Source organism: Cryptotermes secundus, unplaced genomic scaffold (assembly GCF_002891405.2).
Source record: "Cryptotermes secundus unplaced genomic scaffold, Csec_1.0 scaffold508, whole genome shotgun sequence".
In the NCBI taxonomy this organism is placed as follows: Eukaryota; Metazoa; Arthropoda; class Insecta; order Blattodea; family Kalotermitidae; genus Cryptotermes; species Cryptotermes secundus.
In genome coordinates this window covers 661,982-677,416 of record NW_019733326.1, presented here as the reverse complement: position 1 = coordinate 677,416, position 15,435 = coordinate 661,982, and the positions used below count along the sequence as shown (strand labels likewise).

The 15,435-nt window shown below is 38.9% G+C and overlaps 1 protein-coding gene across 33 annotated transcripts in view; it reads right to left on the bottom strand.

Moving 5' to 3' along the window:
* Positions 1–15,435, bottom strand: part of LOC111867987 (protein abrupt) — a 203,956-nt gene that overhangs the window by 118,264 nt on the left and 70,257 nt on the right. Inside the window, exon 6 of one of the 33 annotated variants that reach the window (XM_023858263.2) lies at positions 6,009–6,562. The exons of the other annotated variants lie outside the window; for them this stretch is intronic. Coding sequence (XP_023714031.1) covers positions 6,255–6,562 — 308 coding nt within the window. The 3' untranslated portion in view covers positions 6,009–6,254. Of the gene's footprint in view, positions 1–6,008; positions 6,563–15,435 lie in introns of those variants that run through there. 33 annotated transcript variants of the gene reach the window in all.

The window sequence follows — 15,435 nt, the reverse complement described above, 5'->3', positions numbered from 1 at the left end:
GCTTGTTCTTTGTATGTAGCAAGCTTCATACATATTGCTCCAACTGTGATTTCATGGAACACTCAATACTTTTATTGCAAGCCAGACATATTACAATTTTACTGTCAGGTTTGAAGGTGTCTACTTTTACCCACAAATTTAACTTTTGACACTAGAAGATGTAACCGGTGCCGTAACGATATCGACTATGCAAATTTGAACTCAACTCATGAAACTGCTCACATAAAACTGAAAACACAAAATTTTCAGGACAAGAATGCAGGTTGTTAGGAATGGATGAGTATGCTTGGTAAGTGGGGAGGGGATTTTATCTACTATACAAACGAACACCATTCTCAGAAAAATGCCCGATGAACAGATCACACTACTGAGAGGAGTAACCGGTTGTTGTAGTTTACTCCACGTAAGAAAAGAAATATTTTATTCAATTTCCTTGTCATTGCAGAACAAGTCTTCTGAAAGGTGGAGGAGACTACTAGTAAGATACTTAACCAAAATACGAAGGGCATTCCGTATATAATGCCTCCTATTTTTTTGTGTTAATATGTAACGTCTGAGCTGGATGTTGGTGGTGTTGTAGTAAAGGTCGAACCTTCCTGCCAATGTACTGTTAGTTTGGTTGTCGTGCAACAGATAGCGACAGCAGAGCAGTCTACCAAAATGGCTTCTGACATAGAAGTGTGTACGAAACAGAGATGTTACTGAATTTCTCACTGCTGAACAAATTGCACCCATTGACATCCACTGACACTTGCTAAAGGTGTATGGAGACGATACAGTGGATGTCAGCACAATGAGGCGATGGGTAGTGCGTTTCAACAGTGGCGAAAGTGAGTGCACGACAAGCCACGCCCTGGACGTCCTTGCTCAGTTGCCACTCCTCACAATGAACAGCACCTCAATCAGCTCATCTGCATACATCAGCAGATAATGACCAGGGAACTGTGTGCACAGCTTAATATCAGCTGTAATGCACTGGAAACAATGTTGGGGAAGCTGGATTATCGCTAAGTTTGTTCCAGGTGGGTCCTGAGGATGCTCACACAGGACCACAAAACTCATCGAATTGAAGTCTGTCAGGACCTGTTGCACCAGTCTGAGGCTGAAGATGACAAGTTTCTGGACAGCATCATCACCAGAGATGAGACGTGGTGTCACCACTACGAGCCGGAATCCAAAAGACAGTCCATGGAGTGGCAACATCCTGATTCCCCAAGAAAAAAGAAGTTCAAGACACAGCCATCGGCAGGGAAAGTGATGTGCACAGTCTTTTGCGATACGAGAGGTGTGATTTTCTTGTATTTCCTGGAGCCTGGTGAGACTGTCAATTCTGAACGTGACAAGACGATGCTAAGCTGAAAGCCCGCATTTCCCGAGTCAGGCCAGAGAAGCAGACCTTTCACTTGCAACACGACAACGCTAGACCCCATACTAGTTTGGCGACCACCGAGCACATTGCAAAGTTTGGCTAGACTGTCCTACCACATCCACCTTATAGCCCTGATTTAGCACCTTCAGACTTCCATCTCTTTGGGCCTATGAAAGACGGACTACGTGGGCAACATTTTCCAGACAACGATGTTGTCATTGCAGCTGTAAGAAAGTGGCTAGCCTCTGCTGGTGCAGACTTTCACGGGCACGGCATACAGGCTCTTGTTCATCACTGGCAAAAGTGCATAACAAATGGTGGTGATTATGTGGAAAAATAGCTGTAAGTAACTGAAATCTTGCTCTATTTAAATGCGTTATTATGCTTTCTGTATCTGTTGTAGTTTTCATTAAAAAAATAGGAGGCATTATATACGGAACGCTCCTCATACATATAAAAAATGTAGGCACTTTCCACTTTCAAATGCAAGTAAGGAAAATATGTAATTTTATGTAACATCTCATGAAATAAGTATGAAATGCCAAAATATGTAAATTTATGTAGAATAAAATTCATTGTAGCAATGCTCATGGTGTAATTAATGGAGATTATGTATTTATACAAAAATCCTAGATCTACTCATCACCGTTTCCACCTGTGTATCATTGAAAGCGATAGTATTCAATACAAAGTAATGGGATATTATAATTCTAGATAAAAATTCTGGTGATGACTACACTCACTCTGACATTCATGAATTGTATGCTGTATTATGTAATCTTCATGTCTGAACTTATTGCAATGCAGGAACATATGCATTAGTGATAATTAATTGCACCATTTACAATTTTTAATTACAGGCCCCTGAACAACCTGGTGAGTGCATGCATGTTAGTGTGGTTGGAGGGAGATATGTCAGCTACTTGTGCCTATATACAAATCAAATGAAAGCAAAAACTGAACAACGAAACAAGATTAAATCTAAACATGTGATCCCTTGCCCATCACATTAACTGTAAAGTAGTCTGGAAATTAAATGAACAGCCTCTCTCTTAACATATAGCTGGAGTGAAAGCGGCAGTTTCATGTCTTATTCTCAAACTACTTTACAGTCTCACAGGACATTAATTTTAGGATATGATGGATTCAGGATACAGATATAAAACTTAAAAGATAGCCGCAAACAGTCACTGCTGCCTATTAATCCACACACATATAACTAGAACAATGCAGATTTTGTGGATTTCCCAAATTTCAATTATTATTGAAGATAATGTACCCGAACAATTAATTACATACAGCCCACTTTCACATTAAATGGACACTGGCCCATAGGTGTATACATATAACAATCAGTAGAACATTCTGAGACAGAGTCTGAAAATTATATACAATATTCAGTTTATAATAAAAACAGTTTTGCTACAAAATGCTTCCTCTACACACACGTGTGCATGTTCTGCTTCTCTTCACCTGGCTTAATTATGTCATTTTCAGCTGGCTCACTCAATGTTACAGGGCTCGGATTGGTAGAGATGGGACTTATCTCAAGATCACATGTAACAGCATAACAGGTACCAACAGTGGATAAGTTTCCATGCAAACACTGATGAATTTTACTGGGTACATGGTTATTCAATTAAAAGAAATATGGTGAAAGTGCACAATGGTACAATATTTACACTTTCACAGTTTTCAATTAATTACTTCAAGTTCTCAATAATTTGACTAGTTATCTCAAGGCCCTAAGGGCAATTTCTAAATGCTGAATACACATTTGTGTCATGCTGATCCTGAAAACAAATGAATACTCCAGATTAGCAAAACAAATGTAGAAGTTTAAAATATAATCCTAAGTGGCAGGAAGGGACATGACACAACTTACAACTGCTCAAGTGTTACTAACCAACAGTAAATATTCACTCAAATTCCAAACTTCAGATAATAACATTCAAATTTAGATCCTATTATTCAGGTGAATCCTTCATCTTAACATCATTCACATAATGTTATCCAACATTAAGTTTTCAAGGCACACTCCATTCTCAGATACAAAGCAGCTGAAGAAACACATTCTGAATAAACTGTAATGAATCATTTTAGAGTTTATTGTTATTTACAACTGCTAACATGCTTGCAACAAATTTTTAGTTTTCCATCCTCGTGAATGCCACCACAGGCAGTCTGGTGGCAAATGTCAGGTACATTTCATTCGGGAATAAGGTTTCTTCAGGAGCCACCAAATAGTTCCTCACTCTTTCCCTTGTAATAACATAGTAATGGGGCCTCTAAAATCCAAACTGCTACATGGATTCAACTACTGTGGCTAGTAGAAAACTGATGACAACAGCAGCAGTTTAGTTCCTCAACAATAAGCGCACAAGACTCCATGTTTTGGCTCTTCTGTGGCAGAACCAGACATAAATAAAACAACAAAATAAGGAATAAATAATATTTTTCATTTCCAAAAATAGCAGTATGCATAAAAAGAAGATGAACTTAGCTATTAAAGAGGTTATCAAAACACCCTGATGTCATAAAAACAAAATTTCAAATTACCGTCAGTTTCAGGAGCCGCAAGGGCATTGTTTTTTCTGTGCTTGCTAAATCAATAATGCAACACTGAAGCACTGGCCATGCAGGAACCTGGAGAAACAAGGATATCAGCTGCTTCACATATCAAACAGCAGCTTATATTCCTGTTTGGACACAAATTATCATAGATTACAGGAATACGTTAGGAGAATGAGCTCCGTGGGTTTCACAAAAAATTATAAAATGTCAAATAGGTGCCAGAACTAGATAGAAATGTTACTAGTACTATAAAGGGAATGGTCAACACTGTTTCTGTTTCAATATTATGTTTGGCTTACAAGCTACGAATACTTTACAAATCTCCACTGACTCAGGAGAGTTCTGCAAATAAGCTCAATTCCACTTAATACTGGGTACTCAAGTATGAAAAAATTTTACAACAGGGTTAACTTCTCTTGAAAAAGAGGGAAAAGTGAACTGACGTCTACAAAATTCTCAATGCAAGCTGAAGTCAAGCCAGAACTGTCACCAAGCAGGATATGGCCCTTAGATCATGGTCTTCAGGGCAAAAGTTGTATGCAACAGGTTCCTCCAAAACAATGTTAACCAATTACAAACAATACTCCATATCATCATAACCCACAACGGACAATTTAAATTTTCACTCCTGAGAAAAACCTCAAAATCTCATAGAGAAAAGGGTAATTCAACAGATACACACAATCTTCAAAACCATGAATTCAACAACAAAGTCACCAAACTTCATTTTGTGGAACTCTTGTATTTGGCTTTACAACTGATCGTAAGAATTCAAAATGTTTCTGATTATGGGGTGACACACTGAATATTGGATGTTGAAAGTAACTAAAGCATCTGCTGCCCCCTCAATATGGGATTACCTTGTTCCACCTCAGTCGGATAATTTCATCGTGGGCTTCCCTTTGCTTGGCTGTTAAGTGAAATATTGAAATTCAAAGGCATACAGAACAAAACTATAAGAGTGGCCCACAGAGTTCCAACAGCAGTAAGTATGGTCCAGCTAGCTGTCACAGTAGTGAGGAACAGATTCATGTCGTGTTATCTTCAAGCTAAATTACATATTTATGCCATTTCTAAACTACCAGATAATGACAGCTGCCCACTACCAGTAAATGCAACTCAAGTGATACATGTGTGCTCAGTTTTTGTTTTGCCTCAAGAATAAGGTTACAATATTGTTGAGTATTGCGTTAAGTAATGGTTATTACACAGCATTAAAGTAATTAATGTCACTGTGCAGGGACAGGGTACAACATGCTGTTAACAGGTACTTTTTGCATTAACTGTGGAGTGCCTGGGTTCACAATTCCAAGCACAAAAGGTTCCTGAATAAACTCTGGTCCGGTGGTCACTTTTTGGCTATAAATCAGATAAAAATGTGTGCGTATTACGGAGAAAGCGAGCAAGAATATGACCATGACAGTCACAGAGACATTATGCAAAAGAAACTGGCATTTTACTAACAAAAGCAATGGCACTGAAGTTCAGTCATACAAGATAAAATTTAAAAAATAAATAACTCATTATCTTGTGTCAATCTCAACCATTTTAAACAATAGTCTGTGTGTGTGGCCATGTTCTTTCCAGCACTACTGTGAGATGTAGATAAATTGTTTTTACACCTCTTATGGTGTGACAGACTTGTATCAGAAACTGGTAATAATCAGCTAAAAAGTTGGGTGTCAAGGGTCAATGGTCAGAAAGTGGCAGAAGAATGTAACTTAGAAGGAAGAACAAACTGCATAACAACTTCGTTTAAAATTTTCTAATATGTATACTAACTCAATTTCTCTGTATTCTTATGGAAAATATTAGTTATAAAGAATAATAAACAAGAGTTGAAGACTGCTTTCTTCCAGGGCATAACACTGTGAAGTTCGTTGAAAGTGGTCCTTTCAGACTGCACGACATTATATCCCAGTTCTCTCCTTAACCACTGCTGCAAGAACCTCAAATCCTATAAGAATTGAACTGACATCAACAGGCTCTCAGTCTAACAATAACAGCTCCTCGATACTTATCAGGTACTGTTACGGGCTCCATATATAATTAATAATGCAACCTAAAGAGATACAAGCATAATTACAACTACATTTTTCTATTGTAATAAGCATCTTGGTAACACATACAAATACAAAACCAATTTAAGTGAAGTAGATGCAAATAGACGGTAAAATGAGTAAATCAGGAATTGAATTGCTTCCATAATCATTGCTCCAAAAGATGTTCCTTCGACACACACACACACACAAAACAATCCAGCTTCATAATCCAATGTAGTTAACATGAAAAATCTACTGAGAAATCAACACTACATGTGTGGATGTGAAGAAATTCCATGTACTTTAAAGAGATGTAATTTCAATGCATATGACCGGTTCAACACTTTGTGACACAAATGACACTGAGTTTCTCCACTGTGCATCTTCATATGAAGGTCTAGGGACTTCCAATGATGCATTAGTTTGCCGCACACCTCACACGAAAAGTTTTTCACTCCAGCTTTATTCTTCACATCAGGCAAATTACTTTTTGTCATTTCAGTGGCAACAGGTTCTTCTTTCAAAGTCTGTGCAAATCTCCATGTACAGTAGTTTGCTAGACTAGCCCATGACGACACTGCCAACAAAGAAGATTACACAGTTTTCTCTAAATATAAAGCGCAATACTTCAGACACCAATGTTCTAATACTGCTGTAAAACTATTTCTTCTGTTATTTTTCTATCATATTACTTGCACAGAGATAACAATATACTCTGTGTGGACTTAGCAATAAAACCCTGTTCTCGGACACTAATTTGGGAATTTATTTTTAATAACATTCTTCTTTGGGGGGAGGGGCTTGTATATGTGGTTAGAAATGGAAAACTTTACAATCATGAAGAAAGCAGTCTTCTGGGATTTGGCACCGTGTATATGTGGTGTTAACCGACGTTTCGGAGGAACGTATCGCCTCCATCTTCAGAGTAGAAGAAAAAATATAAGAAATCTGCAAGCGAAGAGACCGTGAGAACCAGTAAAAGCAGACACTCTGCTTTTACCGGTTCTCACGGTCTCTTCGCTTGCAGATTTCTTATATTTTTTCTTCTACTCTGAAGATGGAGGCGATACGTTCCTCCGAAACGTCGGTTAACACCACATATACACGGTGCCAAATCCCAGAAGACTGCTTTCTTCATAGTCACCGCCGTGAAAGCCTCAAATCTTACACTTTACAATCACGTCAATACTTGAATTAGTCTACGCAACAAAGTATGTCTCCTGATACATTTTCAACCCTCATGCCCCCACCCCCAAAGGAAACCTCAACACAATACAGCTTACACATACCACATACCCTACAAAGGTATGAATTGTTCATAGGACCAAACCACAATTCAAGATAGATCAGAAATTTGGTTTCTCGCATATACAGGCTGTCTCAGGAGGAAAGGCCAATATTCTAGGAGGTCATAGTACTGGTCATTCTAAGCAAAAAACTATATATGTACATATGTCCTATTCCGAACGGTTTCCAAGACGGAGCTACTTCCCTACACAGTTCAAAATTGTTGATAAGAAAGAGATATTAAGTACTGTTTCTAATACTGGTATTTATTTTTCAGGTGACAAAAGTTTGTACAGTTTACCAAGCATAATGCATTTTCAAAATTTCCACCAGAAACATCAATGCACTTTGCAACTAGTGTGAGGACACGGCATGTCGCTCATCTGTACAGTGTGCAGTGTACTTACTGTACAGTGAAAGAGCTCCATCTCAGAAACCGTTCGGAATAGGACACATGTATGTATACACTACTTTTTCTTAGAATGACTGATACTATGGCCTCCAAGAATACTGACCTTTCCTCCTGGGACACTCTGTATATGCAAAATAGTCATCTAATGCAAGAAGCAATTTCAGAAACATTTCAATCACATGACTAACAATTCAGATCAAGTCTATTCTCAGATAAACATTTTGTGCCTCATACCGCATCCTCTCCAACTTGGAGGGATGTGCATTCCCATAACAGACGCTACTGAAGGCCTATTTTAAAAGTCCTCCTTTATCAATAAGAATAGAAGAAATTGAATGACAAAAAAATGCTGTGGTAGTGAAAGCAAACCAGTGAGGTCCTTTTATTTTCAGTTCAAGATTTAAGGTTTTCACAGCATTGATTAGGACACTCACCATAGGCCAACAGATGTTCACCAATGTTTCTAAGGACAATGCTGCCACCTTCTTCAGGCAAAATGAGTAACCCAAAGGACAATATGGCATGAATATAGGATGAGGGCTGGCCAGGCTAGGAGCTCTGGGTGATCCAATCAGAATAAGGAGAGCAGGAAGGAATACAGTATTTGATGGCACTGCTTCCTTACCTCATCTCACTTGACCTCCCTACACCCTTCATTGGTGACTCAAGAGACTTCTGAATCTCACCTCTCTTCACTGGCAACGAACTGCCCTTTCAAGGGTCACAGCCCCTTTCCCATCCGCCCTGCTCCAACTGGATAGCTCAAGGCTTCTAGCCTTGCCATTCCTCTCCCTACCCCAGTACCAATTTTGTCTCAACTCAGCCTACACTTTTATCCTGAAGATGGAGTCCGTGTTTCCGCAAAATGCATGTAAATTACTAGCAGACTGCATGCCAACACATCCAAAGCTTGTTCTGAAATTCCTTTAGCAACTCCTACACTGACAGCATTTGCAAGTATGCAAATGAACACATAATCTTCAATCAAGGACATCTTTAGGTTATAACAATGACGAAATTCACACCCTATGATGAACCAAGGGGTGAAAGAATGCCATTTCATGATTAACATTTAATTACCAACAGCACATAAATAGTATGGTCTTACTGTTGAAAATCTATAATGAAAGAATGACTGAGTATATTTAAAGTGCTAAAATATTGAACATTAACACAACAAACATGACAAAGGCAAGGCAAAAATGAACACGATATAAGATTTGAGGATTTCACAGTGGCCTAGTCTATGACACTATGTAGTCTAGTACAGTGGTTCTCAACCTCCGTGAGACCACGGCCTGGTAAATTCTTTCTTTACGAGACAAGGGCCCAGTATAATTGATGCCAGGGCGTGGTCCTGGGCCGCAGCCCAGCAGTTGAGAAACACTGGTCTAGTGGGCCTCTAGAAACACTTCAGAGGAACACTTTCTCCATCATCTGAGTGAAGTAGCATATCCCTCCTGCTTACAGACTACATGTTGCCATATCCCAGATGACCACAATATGAAAAAGATAATGTTTTCCTATATGATCACAAATTCAGATAACAAGAACAAAGACGTTTAAAAATATTCTTATATAAATAAAAATGTAAATGTTCGTTTGTTCAAAATCTTATATCCCCGAAAGTTCTTCACCGATTGCTTTGAAATTTTGACGCAACGTTGAATTCGAATACGCGCGTGTACTAGCTGTACCCGGCCACATGTTGCTGTGGCTCAGTCTGGTTAAATGGAAAAGAAAGAAAACCGTCGTGTCGAGAACATCGAATCTCCACGGTTACAACGAATACACGGAGCGTTCCCACATAGACAACGCAATAACAATGGGTCGTTGCGTAGAAATCGCGGAATCAACAAAGCAGCGTTTCCACGGTTATAACAAAGGCTCACTTGCATAGCCAGCTGCCAAGGGTATAAAAGGGGGGTTGAATTCATTCATTTTGAATTAATTATTTCGTGTGACGTTGCGTTGGAATTGAGCTGTGTCGTTTACCATAGCGTTCATTTCGTGAGCATAGTTTATTTTTTCTTCTTTCATTGTTTTTTATTTCGTTTTCTTGACTGTTTTCCTTATTTTTCAGAGCAATTGGCGGTGGAATTGAGCTGTGTCCATTGATCTGTGTTTGAATTGAAATATTTTGTTAGTATTTTTTATTTATTTTTTGTTTCTTCTTTGTTTTACAGTTCGTGTTCTTTCCTTTTTTTAATGTTTTGCAATTTTATATGTTTTTGTTACAACTTTCTTTCTTCTTCACTGCAATCAATCTGCTTTAGTTCATCCAAACAATGCCTCGCAGAAGATCAAACTTAGGTCGTCGTACTCGCAGAGCGGAAGCAGTGCGACAAGCAACTGCAAATCAAACTGGGGAAGAACGGGCATCAGCAAACGAGCGAAACAGGCATAGAATGGCTTAAATATGTGCCGAGGAAGGAGCAGAGCGACGTGCAGCCAGACTTGAGGATGCACGGTTGCAAGCACGGCAATCGCGTTCTGCAGCTTCAGATCTGCTTCGTTCTCAACAGACTGAACGCGACAGGCTGAGAGTGGCTGAAAGACGCCAACGAGAAACAGCAGATCAGTGTCAAACACGACTCCATGCTCACCAATCACGCGATTACAATCGCCTTGCATTCCGGTACAGCCCAGCTGAAGATTATAGTTTGAGCCAGCATGTTCTCATCGGCACTATGACTGAAGTGTGTCCTTATTGCAAGGCTCTGAAATTTGATGGAGAAACGAAAGGAATGTGTTGCGCCGCGGGAAAAACTACTCTGCCTCAACTTGGAGAACCGCCAGAGCCATTAAAAACTTTGCTTGCCGGATATACCACCGAATCAAAGCATTTCCTATCTAACATCAGGAAATACAACTCATACTTCCAAATGACGTCGTTCAGTGCAGAAATCGTAACAGCTCAATTCATGCCAACTTTCAAAGTGAAAGGAAAAATTTGTCATAAAGCCGGCTCCCTGCTTCCGTTCCTAGATGGTCAACAAATTCCTACAAATGTATTTCATCGGCGATGGCAATGATGAATTGAATGCACGCTGCGGAATTTCTACCGGCATAAAAAGGTCCATCGTTTCCCAACTGCAAGAGTCGATGGACAAACTGGCATATTCAAAGAAACTACAATAGGCAGACTGTATACCGTGCATCCCAATCAAGATGAATGCTTCTTTCTTTGCATGCTGTTGGTAAATGTGCCCAGTCCAACGTCTTTCCAGCAATTGAGAATTGTCAACGGCGTTACACATGCCACTTTCCGCAGTGCATGTCAAGCTCTGAATTTATTGGGAACGACCGACACTGGGATGTACGCATTATTGACGCGTGCAACACGTCACATCCAAATCAAATTCATGCATTGTTTGCAATCATATTGACCGCCTGCCCTCCTTCATCTCCAACAGAGTTATGGGAGAAATATAAATCGCACATGGCTGAAGATATTTTCCATCGAATACCCAAGGAATATTCAATATGAACATGGATTTCACAGCAGAAATCTACAATGAAGTGTTAATAATGATTGAAGATTTGTACTTAGAAATCGCGAACAAAGTTCTCAATCAATTGGGAATGCCATCACCGAATCGATCTGCTGCTGCTTCGTTCAATGTAGAATTGCGTCGTGAACAAAATTACAACACGGGTGATCTTTTGTCGTATGTGCAATCAAATATTCCTAAGCTAACGCTTGAGCAAAAAGGCATTTACGATCATTGCCACTGAACATGCAATTCATTGTAACTCCCAGGTGCAACATTTCCAAAGCATCAGGCATGGGAAAAGTATTGCAGAAATGCAAACTTATTGTTTGGGATGAATGCACAATGGCGCACAAAAAATCGCTCGAGGCTCTTCATCGATCATTGCAAGATTTGCGTGGAAACATCAGACCATTTGGGAATGCATTAATATTGCTTGCAGGAAATTTCAGGCAAACATTACCTGTAAATTCCTCGATCGACACCAGCGGACGAAATAAATGCTTGCCTGAAATACTCTACTTTGTGGCGACACGTAAGGACGTTAAAATTAACTATAAATATGTGTGTCCAGCTGCAAAACGATCGATCAGCTGAGATATTCTCACATCAATTGCTGGAAATTGGGAACGGAAAGGTGCCGGTTGATCTGACCTCAGGACGAATTTTATTGCCTCATAACTTCTGCAATTTAGTGACATCAAAAGATGAATTGGTTGAAAAAGTATTTCCCAATATTCAAACCAATTATAAGAATCGCGATTGGCTAGGTGAATGAGCTATTCTTGCTGCCAAGAACAAAGACGTCTACGAACCTAACAATATCATTCAATCTAACATTCAATGTGAGGCAGTCACATACAAGTCCGTCGACACTGTTGTGGAAGCAGATGAAGCGGTTAATTATCCAACAGAATTTTTTAATTCACTCGATCTGCCAGGGATGCCACGACACGTACTGCAATTGAAAATAGGCGTGCCAATTATCATGTTGCGAAATATCAACCAGCCAAAGCTTTGCAACGGCACGCGGCTTGCAGTAAAAAAATTACTGAGCAACGTCGTAAAACAACAATCTTGACAGGACCTTTCAAAGGTGAAGATGTCCTCATTCCTCACATTCCTATGATTCCAACGGATGTGCCATTTCAATTTAAGAGATTGCAATTCCCAATTCGATTGGCGTTTGCAATCACCAACAACAAAGCTCAGGGCCAATCTTTAGAACTGTGCGGTTTAGATCTAGACACGGATCGCTTCTCACATGGACCATTATATGTTGTGTGTTCTAGAGTCAGCAAACCAGACAATCTCTATATCTGCACAGACAATGGAACAACAAAAAATATTGTATACCCACAAGCTTTGTGAAATTAAACATATTAGAAACGTGCGCTTTCTCTTTTCTTTCTTTTCCATTTAACCAGACTGAGCCACAGTAACTCGTGGATGGGTACAGCTAGTTGGTTAATAAAAACAGAAACCTTTAATGCATACCCGGAACAGAAGAAACGCAGGGAAGAGTTTCAAAAACAACACACTTCCGTGTAGGATCTGATGTTCTCACAGCACTGGTTATCTTCTGGGATATAACACTGTGCAGTCCGTTGAAAAGCAGAAAACAGTGACCACAAGGTCTAAGGCATGAACTGTCTTCGCTTGCTCGAACTCGAATCCCTCTCAAGGCATGGATGTCTAAGTGCATTTATTCTGTGTTTGTCTTGTCCTGTGTTCAGTTAGTGGCCTTGTGACGGGCTGATCACTCATCCAAGGAGATCTACCATCTGTGTAAGGATTAAGAAACTGAAAAGGGGACCAAGGTTCACAAGGGTTCTACAGCCATAGAGAGACTGGTAGACAGACAGATAGTCTATTGACAAGTCAAATGATGTTTCAAAGGCGGTATGTTCCTCAAAATTACTGGCTGACTTTCAAGGGGCTATACTACACAAAGTTCTATCCCAGAAGACAGAACTCATCATACTTCAGTTATTAGATAACTTTGGAGCCAGCAGTCAGAAACAGGATGAACTAGTGACTGAAAACATTATTCCATATATACCATTAAATATTCAATAAATATGGCCCAACTTTCTTGTACAATTTTACAACTTATGTGTTTCTTAATTTATTATGGCAATCATTCTCTTGGGAGAATGGGCACTATGCCAAAACAAATCACTGTAGAAAGGTGAAGCCTGGTAACACAAAAAAGCTTCCAACTTGAGGTTCTGAGCTGCAAGGAATGAATATTCACAGGTCAAAATCGGCACTGAATTCATTAGGACCAATGTTCTTTGTTGACCATCTGAACTCAAACTCAAGCCACATGGAAAGCATTTTGCAACATACTCCTTATCTCAAAATATTCTGGGATGTAACATCACTTAAATTATACCTCAATCCCAATAGTCACATAATATCAAAGCTGAATATACTTGAAAAATTATGATTACATAACAACAGAGATGGCACACATTGCCACACGTCCATTCTGGCTAGCACAAGCAATGAGATCAATAACTACATATTTCAAAAGGAATGCATATGAATTTGAGGTCTGAGGTTCTCACAGCTATGAAAAGTTCTCTGTGCTGAGATATAAGGCTGTGGAAGCCAACCAACATTTCAGAAGAACACACCACCACCATCTTCAGGGTCAACAAGTAAATCACACAAGAAACCTGCAAGAGGTATGCAGCAAGCAGAGCTTAGCCTACTCTTCAACCCTCAAGAGTGAGGTGATATGCATCTACAAAAACATCTGCTGCCTTTCACCAGACTTATACACCATGTAGACTATAAGAGAAATCAGAATACACTTCATGTATCATGTATATTCTCCTAACAAAGCAAGTTATTACCATTAAATACACTCTTTGGCCATTGAAGAATTCCCTTAAGAAAATAACTGTAACTCTAGTAAAATCTCTAGTAAAAATCTCAAGATCCGTGGAGAATAACCAAACATACCAATACATCATGTATATCAGGAAGATCATCTACAATATTTTTGGCCAATGGTTGCAAAAAACATGCATCATAAATCACAGAACATAACCCTGAGCCTCAGGCTGTGATGTGAATCAGTTTGAATGTGAACTTCATTCTTAATTCTACATCCAGCTACAGTAAAACAATGCAAAAGTGCAAAAATGGATATAGTACCTACCTATTGTGATTAAAACTTTCATGAAGTAACAAATATAAAAATCATAATCAAAATAATGGCCCATTAAAACGCACATATGGACATACTTAAAAAACGTCCTCCAACATATCTGCACTGTATCACCATTCAAAGCAAAACACAGCATGTCCTCTTCAGTATATGGCAGTTCGTTCAATCTCAAACTTGCAATGTAATTTCATAACGGTTGAAATATTATTCACACTACTTTACAGCAAATAAAAAGCACTTAGATGCTTGCTTCAAAACATAAAAGACAGTACACAGAAACTTGCAAATTTGGTGGTTCAGTGAAAAGCTGTTATCTTGAATTCAAACAGATCATTTGTAGAACAAAAAAGATTGGTTTGATAACCTTACAGGATAATACATCACATCAATGGCAAAATCAAAGTCATGCCACAAGATCTTTCTTGATTTGTATCAGACCATAAGAACTTCAAATCATCAAACAAAAACTTCCAGAAACATAAATGAAACTATACCTCTCTTCTCTGTGGAGAGTTGGGGAGCTGATGAAATGGAGGCAGCACTTAATCGAAGTATCATTCTCATGCATATATCACAAGTGCCTTAAAATCTTAGTTCAAGATGTTGCATGTTTAAAAGTCTCCCCTAAGTATTATTAATCATTTTTCATCGTCAAAACATCACTCGATAAACCCACTATGAAAGTGCACAACTTTATGATACTAGAAACACCTTCAGAGATTACATTTTAGCCCACAAAGTTATTTCGGCCTTGAAGTACAACAGTGAACGAACTGCGTTTCCAAACAATTATTTCAACCACTTTTGCAACAAGTGAACTTCAACTTCTCAAGACAGAAATTGTGTCACAACAACTTCAATTCTATCCCAAATGAACTTATAAAGAGCCTACACAGTGAGCACCCACCTTGTTACAATTATGTAACAAAATAAAGTCTGTAACGTTCCACACCACATTACAACACGAAAGTACCACAGCAATGCTGTTATATAAATGGAAAGTGATCAAATACATATTTCGATAAAATAACATTAAAAAACTTTCAGTTAAAAACTATTCTCTGTATATGCAAATG